The sequence below is a fragment of the Myotis nattereri genome (assembly GCF_964212035.1).
Source record: "Myotis nattereri genome assembly, chromosome: 2".
NCBI lineage: Eukaryota > Metazoa > Chordata > Mammalia > Chiroptera > Vespertilionidae > Myotis > Myotis nattereri.
The window spans coordinates 125,838,831-125,856,724 of NC_138076.1; the positions used below are offsets into that span (position 1 = coordinate 125,838,831).

Consider the following 17,894-nt stretch of genomic DNA (forward strand, 5'->3'; position numbering starts at 1 on the left):
AAATTAAGAACCTATAACTTCATTTAGGAAATGTTTTCCAACAAATAAATGCTGTCTCCCTATCATTTCAGGAGCCAGATGAATTGGAAGCCATAGAAAGAAGCAGCTGTAGAATTTGATCTTGCAATTACCCCATGGACCTTTACTGAATATAGCCATAATATTGTCATATTGTCATGATCTCACTAAAGGGTTTCTAGTCGCTGCCAATAAAAATAAAACCCCAAATACATTTTTATTCTTTGTACTGAGTGCATTGTCTGTTTTCTTTGTAAATGCAGTACAATAAAAAAATCATCCTATAACACCCCCCCCCCAAAAAAAAAAACACACTATTGCTACATTACTATTAACTAAAATCCACAGTTTATGCAGATTTCCTTCGTTTTTACCTAATGACTTTTTCTGTTCCAGGATCACACCCAGGAAAGCATATTGGGTCATTATGTCACCTTAGGTTCCCTGCCTGTGAGTCTCTCACTTTCCTTGTTTTTGATGAGCTTTGAGGAAAACTGGTCAGATTTTGTAGGATGCCTTATCTTGGAATTTACCTGAGGGCTTTGTGATTATTAGACTTGCGCTATGGATTTTGGTAGGAAGTCTACAGTGCTTAAGTGTCATATTCATGGCATCATACCAAGCGTATATACTGTCAACAACATATATGACTGTTGCTATTGACCTGGATCACCTGGTACAAGTACTGGTAGTGTTTTTTATGTTTCTCCATTGTAAATTTATCCCTTCCCCCAAACTTTCCACACTGGACTCTTTGGAAAGAAGTCATCCACTGTGTGCAGCACACACTTAAAAGTTGAAGGTGTTTTTGTGCCCCTCCTTAAGGATGGAGTACGTACATAAATTATTTGGACTTCTGCATGGGAGATTTATTTACTCTTCTCCCCTCCCTTCCCTTCCCCTCTCTTCCCCTTCCCTCCCCTTTCCCTTTTCCCTCCCCACCCTCCTTTTTTTTAACCAATTATGTTTAATCAGTAGGGACTCATGAGTCTTTACTTTAGATGTTGAGTTGTAATTCAATGATTATTACCAAAACCTTTCTCAATCTTATTCTGATTGACCTTTCTGGCATAATTCCCATTAATGACCACTCCCTTTTTTCATGAAATTTGCCAACCTTCTTGGGGGCTGATGTGTCACTCAATTATCCTAGTTCTTGACTAAACTCTCAAGGTCTTTGGACCTCATGCCTACTTACTGCTAAGACTCCCTACCTGGTTTCCTGGACTCCAACCCCCCTCCAAAACACTGATTTGGCTAATTTAAGTACATTTGTGATCATATTATATTCTTGTTTAATAACTTATAATTGCCTCCTATTGTCTCATAAATAATATCTAAGACTTTATTTAGTACTCAAGGCTATTTACATTAGGACCAAAACAACAGCAGCTTCTAGACTTTTAAATTTAAAAACGGTTTCACTCATACACATCTGCCCACCTTTGCCTGAATATGATCTGTAATGCTGTCGCCCACCTCCTCGCACTCTGCCGCAAGCCATTTCTTCCACCTAGAATGCCCTTCCTGTTATTTCCATCTGTTGAAATCTGATCTTCATTCTCCAATGTCCAGCTTAACTTCCTTCGCCTTCATAAAGTACTTCCCCAGCTATGAATGGTGTCGTTTCTTTCTTTCATCTCAACAATCACATTTCACTCTGTCTTTTTTGGAGGGTGTGTGTGTGGAGAAATAGGTAGGGAGATGGGATTTATGTTTTCTTTACTTAAGTTGTGTGAATCATTTTTTAGTTACCTTTAGTACCTTTATGATATTTCTATAATACTGAGCATATAGATGCTCAGAAACTTAGGTTGAGTGAATCATTATTTATGGAAATCTAAAAAGAAAGTGACTTTCTTTACAGAAAGACTTTGATAGGAAACTACTTTTTGTGTCCAAAATACTTTAAAATTGGTAAGTAAAAGGAGTCTAGTTACTGAGAGGACTAAAATGTCCAGAACCCTCTTTTCCAAAGTTTTGGAAGCTTATGAAAATGACTAGTGAAATTTTCTGATGTTTACAGTATATTTATAATACTTCTCCGCTTCAAAATTCACAAAGGGGAACAGTGCCGTATGGGAGTATACACATGCACAATGACGATTTTTTGTATTTTGACTTGTTCCTCCCTAGTTTAAAAAAATAATCTACAGAGAGAGCAAGATGACTAAGAAATATCTACCTACAGCTAAGAGGAAATACTGAAAGTTCTTAAAACTACAATAATAATGTCTTATGTTTTCATGGAATTTTACAATGTATACAATTTATATTTCATAAGAAACCTTAATTTTTTTAAAAAAAGACACCAAGAAAGGTACAGCGAATCATCCAAGGCCATGGGACAGTCTGAAATGTGCATTTTCATTTTCTTAACAGTATCTTCTGATAAAAAAGGTTTTATATTTTAATTAAGTATGATTTATTAAGTTTTTCTTTTATGGCTTTTGTGTGTGTGTGTGTGTCCTAACACATCTTTGCTTAACCTGATGTCATCAAGGTTTTCTTTTATGTTTTCCTCTAGAAGTTTTATAGTATTAGCTTTTTTGGTTTAGGTCTATGATTCATTTGAAGTTAATTTGTATGAATGATGTGAGGTAAAATTCAAGCTTATCTTTTCTATATGAATATCCAATTCTTCCAACACTGGTGGTTGAAAACACTACCCTTGCCCTGCTGGTGTTGCTCAGTGGTTGAGTACCTATGAATCAGGAGGTCACAGTTCAATTCCCAGTTGGGGCACATGTCAGGTTGCAGGCTCAGTCCTCAGTAGGGGGTGTGCAGGAGGCAGCAGATCAATAACTCTCTCTCATCATTGATGTTTCTCTTTCTCTCTCTCCTTATCCCTTCCTCTCTGAAATCAATAAAAATATAATTAAAAAAAAAGAGAGAGAGAAAACACTAGCCTTTCTCCCATTGAACTGCCTTGGCAACCTTGCTGGAAATCAAATGATCATATATGCATGGATTTATTTCTGGATTCTCCATTCTATTCCTTGGATCCATAGTCTATTCTTCTGCCAATGTAACACTGTATTGGTTACTATACATTTATAGTAAGTTTTGAAATCAATTAGTGTAAGATCCCCAACTTTCTTCTTTTTCAAAATTTAGGTTCTATGCATTCATCTAAATTTTAGAATTTTTGTTAATATCTTCCAAATTGCCTTATATGAATTTTTGTCATGATATTAAATATTTTATTTAAAATTAAAAAAAATTCCTGATGCTAGACTCTAGAAGAATTACAACAAGATGTATTTGTAATATCAAATCTCAGTTGCAAAGACCAACACTAATGGCACCAACATATAAATATTATTGAGTTTACACATTGTCAAAAATAGCTTACTGGTAGGCTGCTAGATAAAATAGTTGGAAGGTTATTGACTCAAGCAAGCTAACGGTTCTCCATCTATTGAAAAAAAAAAGCTATAGTAGTTTTGGGGAGATATTTTTCAAATTCACAAATATAATCTTGGATCCTATTAATATCATCTATAAGGTGAAATAGGATTCAAAAGCTTAAGTTTCTCATTCAGGGATCTTTAATTTTTAATTGTTTTGTTTTTTTTTTTGTTTTAAAATTCTTTATTGTTAAAAGTACTTATATGGACTTTGATTAACATTTAAGTCTATATAGATCACTTTAAGGAGAACTGATAAAAGTATTGAGCCTTCCAAACCATGAACACAGACTACCTCTCCATTTATTTCGATCTTTGAAAAATTTCTTTAGGTAAATAAAAGCTCAATTCTGTAGTTGCTAGGTCATTTTTCATAGCATCTTTTTACCTGAAGACATTTTAAGCTTTTTAAAAATTTTTTAAAGACAGATATCAACTATTTTATGGTTTGTGTCCATTCTGGTGCTTCAAATCTTTGTATATCTGTTTCTATGTTTGGTTGTTTCTGCTGGTTTTCAATTAATCATGATGTTTTATTCCTTAAGGGCCTACTTATCTTTCACTTATGTCAAACATTTTATTGAAGGATCATATATAGGAACAAATATGTATTTGCATCACCTTAAAATGTTACTCTAATATACACCACTTTTTAAAATACCATGAAAGTAACCAGAATCAAGGAATTATTACTATTTATACTATTATAAGTAACTAGCGGCCCGGTGCATGAAATTCGTGCACGAGGTGGGGGTGGGGTCCCTCAGCCCGGCCTGCACCCTCTCCAATCCGGGACCCCTCGGGGGATGCTCGACTGCTAGACATCCCTCTCGAAATCTGGGACTGCTGGCTCCTAACCACTCGCCTGCCTGCCTGATTGTCCCTAACTGCCTCTGCCTGCCAGCCTGAACTCCCCTAACTGCCTCTGCCTGCTGGCCTGATCGTCCCTAATTGCTTCCCTGCCGGCCTGATCGCCCCCTAACTGCTCCCCTTGCTGGTCTGATTGCCCCTAACTGCTCCCCCCTGCTGGCCTGATTGCCCCTAACTGCTCCTCCTGCCAGCCTGATTGTCCCCAAACTGCTACCCCTGCCGACCTGATTGCTCCTAACTGCTCCCCTGCCAGCCTGATCACTCCCTAATTGCTCCCCGCTGCCGGCCCAATCGCCCCTAACCTCCTCTGCCTCAGCCCCCGCCACTGTGGTTTTGTCCGGAAGGATGTCTGGAAGACGTCCAGTCTAATTAGCATATTACTCTTTTATTAGTATAGATCTGTGGTTGGCAAACCACAGCTCTTGAGCCACATGTGGCTCTTTGGCCCCTTGAGTGTGGCTCTTCCACAAAATACCACGTGCGGGTGTGCACATACAGTGCGACTGAAACTTCGTGGCCCATGTGCAGAAGTCGGTATTTTGTGGAAGAGCCAGTATTTTGTGGAAGAGCCACACTCAAGGGGCCAAAGAGCCACATGTGGCTCACAAGCCGCGGTTTGCCGAGCCGTGGTTTGCCGACCACTGGTATAGATGTACTCGTTTTTATATATACCAAAACATTATCTGACAGTTGTCTTATAATCTACTAGAGGCCCGATGCATGAAATTCATGCAAGGGCCTTGGCCCCGACCCCCGCCCACCACTGCAGCAGCCGGGGGGCCTCTGCCACCTCTGCCTCGGCCCCTGCCTGCCATGGCTTTGTCTGGAAGGAAGGATGTCCGGAAGGACATCTGGTATAATTAGCATATTATGCTTTTATTATTATAAATAACATACTGATACTTATGATTAGCCTCTGAATTATTTCAGGCCCAGGTTAAGACTAACCATCACTCTCACACGAGTATAACTAATGTGAATTGTAAGCATAGAGCTTCAGAGCTACTGTTTGCAAATATCATCGCCCCTTTGGTGGACTGCCTCTTTGTTTTGTTGTCAGTTTCTTTTGCTGTGCAGAAGCTTTTGAGTTTGATATAGTCCCATTCATTTATTTTTGCCATTACTTCCCTATCTTTGGGGTCAAGTTCATAAAATCTTCTCTAAGACCAAAGCCCATAAGTTTGGTTCCTATGTTTTCTTCTATGTAACTTATTGTCTTGGGTCTTATAATTTAGGTCTTTGATCCAGTCTCATATTCCATTTACTTTAACTTAATTCTGCTTAGCAGCATATGAATCAGAAAGGAAATGCTAGACAGTATGCATCCACACATATATAATCCTAGTTGCTTTTAAATCTCCCGTTTGTCTACCCAGAGACTCCATCCCAGACATGTTTGTCATTTTTTCTCTGTTTAAAACCAGCACCTAAAAAGTATGGCTTTTTATACTTGAAAAAGGTAAACCATAGGCTTTAGAAGTTGTTAAGGTCATGAAAAAACATGACTTATTGGATATCCTCATGGGATGTGGCCTTCCAACCCATGAACACAGTTACATAAGGAGCTTTCTTCTGGAAACTAATCTTAGTATACGTATATTATATAGTAGATGGGATATACAACATAGTGGGCTAGTAAGAGTATAGAAATTTTTTTATCATGAGCTCTAAATAATGGCAAAAGTGACAACCTTACTGTCACACCCGTGAGAACGCACTATGAAAGAAATACAGTGATGCCCTAGACCAGTGGTCAGCAAACTGCGGCTCGCGAGCCACATGAGGCTCTTTGGCCCCTTGAGTGTGGCTCTTCCACAAAATACCATGTGTGCGCGTACAGTGTGATTGAAACTTCGTGGCTCATGGGCAGAAGTCGGTATTTTGTGGAAGAGCCACACTCAAGTGGCCAAAGAGCCACATGTGGCTCGCGAGTTCCAGTTTGCGGACCACTGCAGCCGGTTTGGCTCAGTGGATAGAGCATCGGCCTGCGGACTGAAGGGTCCCAGGTTTGATTCCAGTCAAGGGCACGTGCTCAGGTTGTGGGCTCGATCCCCAGTAGGGAGTGTGCAGGAGGCAACTGATCAATGATTCTCTCTCATCATTGATGTTTCTCTCTCTCTCCCTCTCCCTTCCTCTCGGAAATGAAGGAAAGAAAGGAAAGAAAGGAAAGAAAGGAAAGAAAGGAAAGAAAGGAAAGAAAGGAAAGAAAGGAAGAAAGAAAGAAAGAAAGAAAGAAAGAAAGAAAGAAAGAAAGAAAGAAAGAAAGAAGAAAGAAAGAAGAAAGAAAGAAAGAAAGTCATTGAAAAAGCTGAATGGATCATGTGAAATACTTCACACTTTGGAACTGAGGCAGAAAATTGGGCCCTATGGCTATCTATGGCTATACTTTAGATCAGGGGTCCTCAAACTATGGCCCGCGGGCCACATGCAAATACAAATATTGTATTTGTTCCCATTTTGTTTTTTTACTTCAAACTAAGATATGTGCAGTGTGCATAGGAATTTGTTCATAGTTTTCTTTTAAACTATAGTCCGGCCCTCCAATGGTCTGAGGGACAGTGAACTGGCCCCGTTTAAAAAGTTTGAGGACCCCTGCTTTAGATGATAAGTGGGCACTGAACACCCAGAATAAATGCTAAACTTGTGAAATTAAAATGTCAATTCTGATTTAACTGCACACAGTACTGTCTAAAGTTAATGGCCATACCTTGACGACTCAACTTGAATCTTCTGATTAGGGTAAGGCTAACTGTAGAGGTGACTACGATTTAGATGGTATACAGGTCTTCACTGTAGGTCTTGGAAGTTAGATATCAGAATTATTTTATGAGTTTTTGAATAGGAAGGAAATTGCAAAATTATTCTTTACTCCCAAGTATGTGCCACTGAAGTACCTAAAATACTTGTATTAATCTGTTTCACAGTCATTATCAGAAGGTGAGAAATACTCTGGCTTTCTCATTTTTCATATTCAAAAGCAATGGTGGGTTACAACCACTCTGAGGGTGTATTTGACTGTTTCTGCCAAAGTGGAACATATGCACACCCTGAAACCTAACAATTCCATCCCTAAGTATATGCCCAACAGAAATGCCAACATGTATGTACAGAATGTTCATAGAAACATTTCTCACAATAATCAAAACCTGGAAACTACCCAATGTCCCAAAATAGTAAAACAGTAATAGTAAAATTGTAAGCTCTGTGCTTACAATTCACAGAATGGAATGACATATAACAATGAGAATGAAGTCCATAACCACAAGCGATAATATAAATAAATTTCATGAACATAAGATTGGGTGAAAGAAAGAAGCCAGATACAGGAGTATGTACTATATGATTCATTCTGCTTATATGAACTATAAAAACACACCTAACTAATTTCTGCTTTTCAAAGTGAAAATTGTGGTTACCCTTTTGGGGGGGATTGTGGTTTACGTGATTGGAAGAGAGCATGAGGTGCTTCCGGGTGCTGGTAATGTTCCGTTCAATGATCTGGGTATTTGTTACATTGCTGTTCAGTTTGTGAAAATTTGAGCTATGTATTTATGATATATGTATTTTCTATATGTGCATTATACTGTAACAAAAAGTTAAAAACAACCTCTTCACCAACCACAATAATTACAACTAAAATCCCTAAGTCCCAGATTATTCAACAAATTAATAGTAAAAATAAAAGAAAGGCAGGGCCCTAGCCTGTTTGCTCAGTGGATAGAGCATTGCCCTGCGGACTGAAGGGTCCCAGGTTTGATTCTGGTCAAGGGCACATGTCCAGGTTGTGGGCTCAATCCCCAGTAGGGGGAGTGCAGGAGGTGGTTGATAATTGATTTTCTCTCATCATTGATGTTTCTATCTGTCCCTTCTGAAATCAATTTAGAAAAAAAGAAAAAAAGAAAGTCACGAATATAGGATTCTTGACTTGCAGGTTCATAACACATGTATCAGGTTAGACTAACTCCAGTAAGAGAGTATCTTCAGATCACAAAGACCTACACAGATAAATCAGTAATATCAGTATATTTTTCTTCTTACTGACAGACTATTGTTTCCTTTGTTAAAAACAACAAACTACAATTAATTTCTACAGCTCTTTTTATTTACCGTAGTCTATAGTCTGTTCTAGACAGTATCATCCCGCACACACTAAAATGTGGTAACTGAGTGTCTAGCAAATTCTGTTAGAGGAAGAAAACAACACCTAAAAATGCAGGAAACCTAAGACAAATATCACCGCTATATCCTGTGTAGTGTTGTCTGAATTTATAGAATAAACTTCTTGACCTGAATGAATGTTTAAATGCAACAAATGGTAAGATCATGGCCCAATATACTTTTGTGAATTAAAATGGACACTTTGGAAACAAACTTAATGTTCTGCAGCTGGCTGTCCCGATTTAAAACATGTAACTTTTGTAACTTTGTGGGAGAGGGAATGCTGGTAGTATCCGATGTCTGAAGTAAATCCGAACTTAGTGACTTTTGGAAACACTGCTTTGAGGTTATTTCCCACCTACATGTGACCATTTTTATAAACTGGTTAACCAGGAGCGCAGCTGCAGGAATGTTTGAATGTTTTCTTGTGGCTGGAATTCATTACGAACTTTCTTTGTTATTCCCCAAAAGCTCTTTTATATATGGACTAATTAGTGATGATATCCTAACAATGGCTAAAAATTCCTGATGGAACTGAGACTTTATAAAGCTACAGTGGGGGAAAAACATGTTGATGTCAATCTCCCCTGATACCATATTAGGTATGACAGGCTACAGAAGTGAATGGAATGAGAGGTTAGGAAATATGAGGCAACTTTCAGGATGGAACCAGAATTCTCTTAATCAAAATAATAATGTGTCTGGTGAAAATACAAATGGACTATAAGTGGAAAAGCACTGAAAATCATCTTGCCCTATATGGCAATGATTTGTGTGTGTGTTTACATAGGGTATTGCATTTAAAAATGAGGCCTCTTATAATCAGTCTAAGTGGAGGCTCAGCCACTCTAAAAAGCAAAACATAAAACCTTTTACACACTTTACCATATAGCATTACCACACATCTTTTATTTTGGTAAATAACTTTTAATAATCAATGATCAAACTTCCTTCCTGACATTCACAATCTGCACTTACCAATCAGCCATTTTACTTAAAAAAAAAAAAAAAATGCCACCTCAAGATAGGCAGCAGCAAGTGTCTGACATGGGCCCTTTATCACCAGGCTGACCCCTGGCTCTCCCAGAAAGACATGCCTGCATCCATTTCTTTTGAGGCTGCTTTGTTCCTTCAGACTATTTGAAATTTAATTTTCAGTCCTGGTATTATTTCCACAACTTAGCCCCTCTAGCCAGTTTTTATGTGGGTGAGGGAAGGAAGCAGGAGAGAAAACAAACAGTCATGGAAAGAGATTTTTTAAAATGTAAAATATAAAGTACAGTATTTAATAAAATACCATGTTTTAGTTACAGAAGTCAATACTTGTATTATCCAAAGATCATCTTTGACAAAATGTTAAAATGAAGCTGGCTTCTTCCTGTCATCTAGCATCTCTGTCCCTTGCCTATTAGTGCAGACTCAGAGATTGCAAACTAAGTTTAATGTTAGCCTAAGCCAAATATAAATGTGGAGGCAAATCTAATGCTAAATAATTTAAGACAAAAATGGAGGAGAAAAAGGAGGAGGATGGAGAAAAGAGGAGTAGGATCATATGCTTTATGCAAAGCTAAAGATAATTTTGATTTTCTAGTTTACCTTCTATAGAATAATGCTATAATTCTCTGAACATAAATGGTTAAGAATTATTCACTATTTTGTATTTTATGCTACTCAATTCTATTAACCAGATAGGAGATAAAAATGTCTATTAGTAAAAAAAAAAAAAAGTGCTTTTAAAATGTAAAGTGATTATTATATGGAAGGTTAGATATTCATACAATTACAGCATTTTCCTATATGCTCACCTCTGACATATCATGCACAAGCAAGAGAGGAATACTTATTGTTGTGATGTCGTGGGTGCAGCAAACCTTGAGGATGTTTCGGAGTCCCATAATGGCAGGATCGCGAGCAGTGATGTTTCCAGATTTCACATTGTCATCCACACAAAGATGAAAAGCAACATGGATTTCCGAGAGATTAGAATGCCGTGTAATATAAAATTCTCCTGTGAACAACAAATGCAATCATGATTTTCAAATGGCTAAATCATCGCCATCAGTGGAGTGCATAAAGAGCTGGAATGGGCAAACAATGTATCAAACTAGTAGAGGTGAATAGGAACCTATTTTGGATTCAGGAAGCAATTATGATTACCACTTCTAAATTCTTGGAAAGAAAGTGACGAAAAAAGAAGCAATATCCAATTTTGCATTAGGTTCATAAATTGGTATGAAGTCACCACCAAGAAGTAAATCAAATGAGTATTCATCATCTCTATGTTGATATCAATGCTCAAAGTGTCCCACTTAACTCAAACTTAACATGTGAAAACAGGTTACTTGCCTACCTTTCATCCCCATAACCTAAACCTGCTCTTTTCCATCTCAATTTATGGCTCTAATTTCTATCCAGTTATTTGCTCAGGACAGAAACACAGAAGTTGCCTTTCATTACTTTTTTTCTCTCAGTGTGTCTGCCCAATCCCCAATCCAATTCACCACCAACTATTTTCAGTAACATCTCCAAAAAATATCTCAAATATGAACACTCCATTTTTACTGCTATCACCCTAATTCATGCTACCATCACCTCTCACCTAGGTTTTTGTAATAGCCTCTTAATGAATCTCTCTGTTTCCATTGTTGCCCATAGTGCTGGCAAATGATTTATATGTAAATCATATTATATCAACCCCCCTATGTAAAATCACCCAACAGGCTCACACCACATTAAAAAAAAGTCCAAATGCTTTACTGTGATCTGCAAGGCCTATATGATTTGGACACTGCCTATCTGTCTGACATCCTCTTGTCTCAACCTCACTCTTCCAGCCCAGCCACAGTGGCTTTTGTTCAGCTCTGCAAACATGCATAGCTTGTTCCCAATTCAGGCTGCTTTGTGAAAGGTGTCCCCAAGGTTTTTGTACAGCTGACTTTTCATTAATCATGTCTCATATCAAAGGCCACCTCCTAGGAGAGGCCTTCTTTGACTGTTCCAGGGGCTGGAGGACTTCCTCACCCCTCATTTCTCTTTCAGGTTGTTATGTTTTATTCTATTCCTGGCAGTGAAAGTTTTCATTGTTCATGAGAGTATTTTAAAGAGACCATTTGTTTACACTCCATAACTAGGAATTTTGTCTACCTTGTTTAATGTTCTATCTCTAGAACACAGAAGAGTACCTGGTACATAGAAGGTAGTTAATAAATATTTGTTGAATGAATGGATGAACAAATGTTTTAGTCTGAATTTTAGAGCAGTACCTATGGAAACTTAAAATCCATGCTTCCTACAATCATTCCATTTTCTATGTAGCCACATTAATTACAGAATATAAAATCTCATCAGCCTTTGTATTCTGCAGTTTCTGTCATATAAAGAAATAAAATATAAAACATAAAGAATATGTTTTAAAAAATACACATTGTTGCCTGGAAATTCTGATATGTCCTTCTAGGAAAGCTGTGCTCTTCTAAGAAGTATTCTTGTATCACTAACCCCTCCCCACCACACATTCTTCTCACCTTGGTTTCAAAGTCATTATCTCAGGATTTTACTTATACGTACTTATAAACAAATAGTATAGTTAAAGGTACTTAATATACTTTAGCACAATGTTTAACCATTTCTAGTTACCAGTGTACACGAATTATACCCATGAACGCCACTGACAGGCCCCAGGCGGTGTTTTTCTTTTTAACTTAAGATAAATGAATTAGATAAGCAGGAAAAGGAATTAAAGAAAAAAAAACAGAGATATAAACATGAAAATAAACTAGTCAAATAAAAAGTTAAAAAAATTATCTGATGAAAAATAGTTTTGTTACAATTTCCTGGAAGGCAATAAAAGGCACGGGTAGATTATCAGAAACCTGGAGACAATATCCTTGTGGGTCCAATGAAATGCACTGCCTCCTAAACTCCTCTGATCATTAGGTAATGGAGGTTGTAGCAGGAAATGTGGCCATGGTCCAGCAGTGAGGCAGATGACTTAGTGAGCAGTCGCTCCTAACCCCCACATCGCTTTGGGTGACTTTAGAAGACCTGTCACTGGGCCTCATTTTACCCATTAGTAAAATGGGGGCTGTGGAGCTGGCAGCAGTAATCACAGCAAAATAATATTGTAGAAAAAGGACTAGATTGGGCATTAAAAGATCTGCCTCTAGCGCTTATTGGCTGAGTGATCTTGGGTAAAGCAATTCAACGTATAGATCCATCATACTTCATGTATAAAATGGAAAAAATAATGCCGAATGGCTTTTCTTGCAAAGTATTTGTGAGAATTAGATGATTTGACTGTAAATACTTAGATAATGACAAAGCAAAACTACTAGTTAAAAATTATATGAATAAAATTGTTTTTCTTTGCAACTTAAAAAATTTAAAGCTTTTGTGATTTGGATCTTTTTTCACTCCTGTTTACTTCCTAGCTGTGTAGGCATCCTTTAACTAAATGGAAATTCAGATGCTACCTGTATATCAAGTTGAAGAGCTTAATACTCCTTTTTTAATGCAGACTTAATAGCATAGTTTCCTGATTTGGTGGTGATAACCTATAGGCTTTTTCCAAAAAGGAACAAGGAAGGAAATAAATACAGCAATGAAGAGTTAAGTTTTGCCCTGGCTGGTTTTCTCAGTGGTTAGAGCACTGGCTCACAGACAGACGGGTTGCAGATTTGATTCCCAGTCAAGGGCACATACTTCAGTTGTGAGTTTCATCCCCAGCTCCGGTTGGGGCATGTGCAGGAGGCAGCCAATCGGTGTGTCTCACTCACATTGATGTTTTTCTCTCTCTCTCTGTCTCTTTCCCTTTCTCTCTCCCTCTTCCCTCCAACTTTCTCTAAAAATCAATGGAAAAAATATCCTCGGGTGAGGATTAACAAAAAGAAAAAAAAAAAGTTAAGTTAAAACAAAAAACAGACAATGTTACTTCCGGAGATATTAAGATTGGTACATTTTAAGAAAACCACAAAACATGGATAATTTAAATTATGGATCTATGAAGAGAAATATAATGATTCCTGTCTCAATGAAGGTATTTTTAGATAGAGAGGAGGACAGTTTCCTGTTCCACAAAGTGGTGATGCAATCCGGCCTCTAACATTATCCACTAAGGTAGGATATCTGAAGGTGGAAGGAAATTCAGAAGCTGATGACCACAAGTTAACTGACTGGGACTGACAAGGTAATACCAGAAATGGTCATGCTATTTTCCTAGATTAAATGGAATGTGACCTACATGTAGAAAATCTGGGAAGGAAATGTGAAGAAATAACCTTGGTTATTTATGAAACTGCAAAATATACCATTTAGTTTAAAAGGCTTTACACTTATAAAGTAAACAGATAGGCCTTCCTTGTTATGCCCTGTCATACAAACACTATTAAGGATCATCAGAGTGAATTCAACCTGGGATAGAACCTAGAGACTGAATTTCCAATTTATATACTATATACTCAAGAATAATTAGGAAATTAAAGAAATGGAAAGTAAGAAAGTTGATGGGAAAATAGAAAGATTCTAAATTAGATGACCCATGTTCTCTCTGCAAGTTCAACTGTTTACACTTCTATGTACCATTGTTTATGTTTCGGAGTAAAATTATTTCTTGGTTCATTAAAGAAACTAAGAAACCAATGTATGAACGAAGAAATCTAAAATAGCAAATAACAATAAGGCTTATGCAACTCCTTGAGCAAGTTTTCTTATATGGATCTAGAAAACTCAGTACTAGTATAAGATTTAAATTGTAGAACATCTGTGACAGTACAGTATACTATATAGATACGATGCTGTTTTAAAGTGATACACTGACAAACTTTTTATGAAGTATGCCATAAGAACTAATGTTTCAAATCTGATTTCAATGTATATGATTATAAGAAAATTGCAATTTGAAATAATACTTACCAGGTAAAATATTTAAATAGTTTCTATCAGCATTTTTAGACTTATCTTCACTTCCTCCATTTCGGTTTCCAGAATCTATTAATAAGATAATGGACCATGAAAGAATATCACAACATATGAAAACACATTACTACTACTATTGCTCAAGCAATCATGACAGCAAACATTTATTAGGCATCTCTAGGTGCCTGGCATTCTGAAGCATGCTTTACATCAGGAGTGGGGAACGTCCAGCCCAAAGGCCGCATAAGGCCTACAAAATCATTTGGTCTGGCCCTGCCAAGGCATTAGGGGCGAGTTAATTAAATGTTTAACCAAATATAGCAGGCTAATTTTTAAGTTGATAATTTTGTATGGTCTGTGAATGATGTTATAAATATCTACATGGCCCTTGGCAGAAAGTTCCCCACCCCTGCTTTACATGGATGATCTCATTTAATTCTTATAAAATGCCTATAACCACAACCTTATGAGTTAAGTACTTTTAGTACTTCATTTATATATGAGGAAACAGAGGCTTCATAGGTTAATTAACTTAACCAAGAATTCGTGGGTAAGTGGTGGAACCAGGTATTGAACCTACATATACAGATTCCAAATCCTCTGATCTTAACCACATTATATTTGCCAATACTCTATTTTTCACCTGAGAGGTTCAAGGTACTAGGTTAACAACACATAAAATAACTTCATTAGATAGTTGTCATGTGGCTATCTTTATTTTTAGAATCTGAGTCACTTTTTTTATATAACTTGTTCAGAATTATAAACAAATAATTATTAGCACCAGGAATCACTTTGTTACTTATAATTTGACATTATATATAATTTATTTCAAACAGATATGTAAGATCCTGTTTCAAATGAAGCATTTTTTTCAGGTAGTCAATAGCTATTCTTTGTAGAAGGCATGATATTACTTAGGATACATGTTAGTGAAATGAGATACATCACAATTGAACACACATTATTACGAATTATTTTACATATACACATACTTTTAACAGAAGATACATATGAATTTCATAAGAACTTTATCAGAAATCAAAAAAATGCAGAACAAATATTAGCATTCAAAGTAGCTCTTTTAAAGAAGCTGTATATTAAAAAAAAAAAGTTGTATATTGATTCCAATTAAATACGAAGCTATTTGGAATGGCCTTTGGCATCAGAAAATCACTTGAAAAGAGTCAGAACTTCAAATGAGTAAACTGCAAATACCAAGGGAATATCATGGTTTCAAGAAAGTTCTGAATAAAAATAACTGAATATTTTTTACCTAGGGACTACTTTGATGAATTGATTTATAACATCATACCTTGTAAATACATATATTTTATGAATGGACAGAGGGAGAGAGTGGCACAAAGAGAAGGCTCTGTATTGCCAGAATCCATATTTAATGTAATAGTCAGTTTCTCATACAGAGCCATGTAATTGATAGACTCTTAATACGTATCTAATTATAGCACAGAAAACAAAAAAACAATAAGGACTCTAACTTTGTTCACGTAAGGTATGAACAAACAGAATTCCTATTCAGTAAACAAGAGAGAACAGTTCATAGTCCATTTTCCTTTCCATGCTTATTTGTTTTTTAAGAGAAGAAGAGAGAGAAAGAGAGAGAGAGAGAGAGAGAGAGAGAGAGAGAGAGAGAGAGAGAGAGAGAGAGATATGATGTGAGAAACATTCATTGGTTGCCTCTCGTACATGCCTCAATCGGGACTGAACTTGCAACCTAGGTATGTGCCCTGACCGGGAATTGGAGCCATGACCTTTTGGTATATAGGTAAATGCTCCAACCAACTAAGCCACACCGCCCATGGCTCCCTTTCCATGTTTACTAAGAAAATGACTATTTTTTATCTTTTAAAAATGTATATAAAATATGTAAAGAAAACCACTGTTTTTGAAGGAATATAAAGATGATAATATAATAAACACAGTAAACAATGGAATGTCTTAGATTAAAAGGTACTTGTGTATCAGGATATAAATGTGTAGCACAGAAAAGGAAAAGACAGAGGAGTATTTTTAAAAAGCTCTTCTGTAACAACATGCTAGTCCCTTTAAGAAGGTTGTCTTTTACAAACCTACTTGTTTCACTGACTCACTTAAACCACAAAATAGTTGCTTGAACAAAAACAAAATAGTACCATGATGTACACACATTGCCTTAAGCGTATGTGGTTTAAAAACTTCCTGTCATTTACTGCACACTTGCTATCTCTCCCAAATATACTTAGAATCCTCCTTCTCCCACACCTGTCATGATCTCAATCTTCATGTTTTAGTCACTACTAAGAATACTATTAAAATGTTAGTGATCACATCATTGCTAGTTTTGAAAGAGATGGAGGAAGATGGTAGATGAATAAGAGGGCACACTGAAATTTTCCGAATGGTCCCGGTTAGGATATGCTTCCATACCAATTTCCTAGTACTCAGCCTGGCTCTGTCATACACATACTGCCATAGCACAGCCACAGTTACCTATAGTGAGAATACAAACTGGTAGAACTTCAATGGACAGTGGATTAAAGGACACTTACATTTGTAACTAATGTAAGTGTCCTTTAATCCAGGAATTTCTCCTTAGGAATCTATTCTATAGATATGGTCATACACACACAATGATGTATGTGCAAGGTTATTTATACATTATTACTTACTAGAGGCCCTATCCACGAAATTCGTGCAAGAGTAGGCCTTCCTTCCCCTGGCTGCTGGCACCAGCTTAGCTCCAGCACCGGGGACCCGGGCTTCCCTCTGGCCGCCAGCAGGCACCCAGGACCTGGGCTTCCTTCTGGCCGCCAGCAGGCACCTGGGACCTGGGCTTCCTCCGCAGCCCCAGATTCGTCCGGAAGGTCGTCCGGTCTAATTAGCATATTATGCTTTTATTATTATAGAAGAAGATAATAGCAAAAACTTTGTAACAGATTAAATGTTTATCAATGTGGAAATGATTAATAATGGCACATCCTGCAATAGACTGTGCTAGTAAAAGGTATGAGAATGCTCTTTATGTATTGATATGAAATATTGTCCAAGATAAATTACTCAGTGAAAAAGGCAGAATTACTCTATAATTTGAGTCAGAGTTTTTTCTTTTATCTATAGAAAGAAAAAGTCTCTTTATCCTATTTAATAAAGAGGTAATATGCAAATTAACCCTCACGCCCTCACAAGATGGCTGCCTATGACCAGGCTGACCGGGGGGTTTGTGAGGGACTAAACGACTAAACAAGCAGGCTGTGTGGGGTGACCAGGCTGGCAGGGGGGATTAGTGAGCAAATGACTGAATAGAAGGCTGTGTGGGGTGACCAGGCCAGTGGGGAGGCCGTGAGGGGCGACCAGGCCGGCAGGGGGTGAGGTAGTTAGGGTGACCAGGCAGGCAGGCAGGTGAGCGATTAGGAGCCAGCGGTCCAGGATTGTGAGGGGGACGTCTGACTGCCGGTATAGGCCCGATCCCCGGGATCGGGTCTAAACCAGCAGTCGGACATCCCCCAAGGGGTCCCGGATTGGAGA

At 37.5% G+C, this 17,894-nt stretch overlaps 1 protein-coding gene across 1 annotated transcript in view; it reads right to left on the bottom strand.

Annotated features, from left to right (window-relative positions):
* The window catches only part of FERRY3 (FERRY endosomal RAB5 effector complex subunit 3), a 52,572-nt gene that overhangs the window by 3,846 nt on the left and 30,832 nt on the right, over positions 1-17,894 (bottom strand). The window contains exons 10-11 of the mRNA XM_081084957.1: positions 14,367-14,441; positions 10,262-10,464 (exon numbers count right to left, since the gene is read on the bottom strand). Of these exons, the coding sequence (XP_080941083.1) occupies positions 10,262-10,464; positions 14,367-14,441 (278 nt within the window). The remainder of the gene's footprint in view (positions 1-10,261; positions 10,465-14,366; positions 14,442-17,894) is intronic.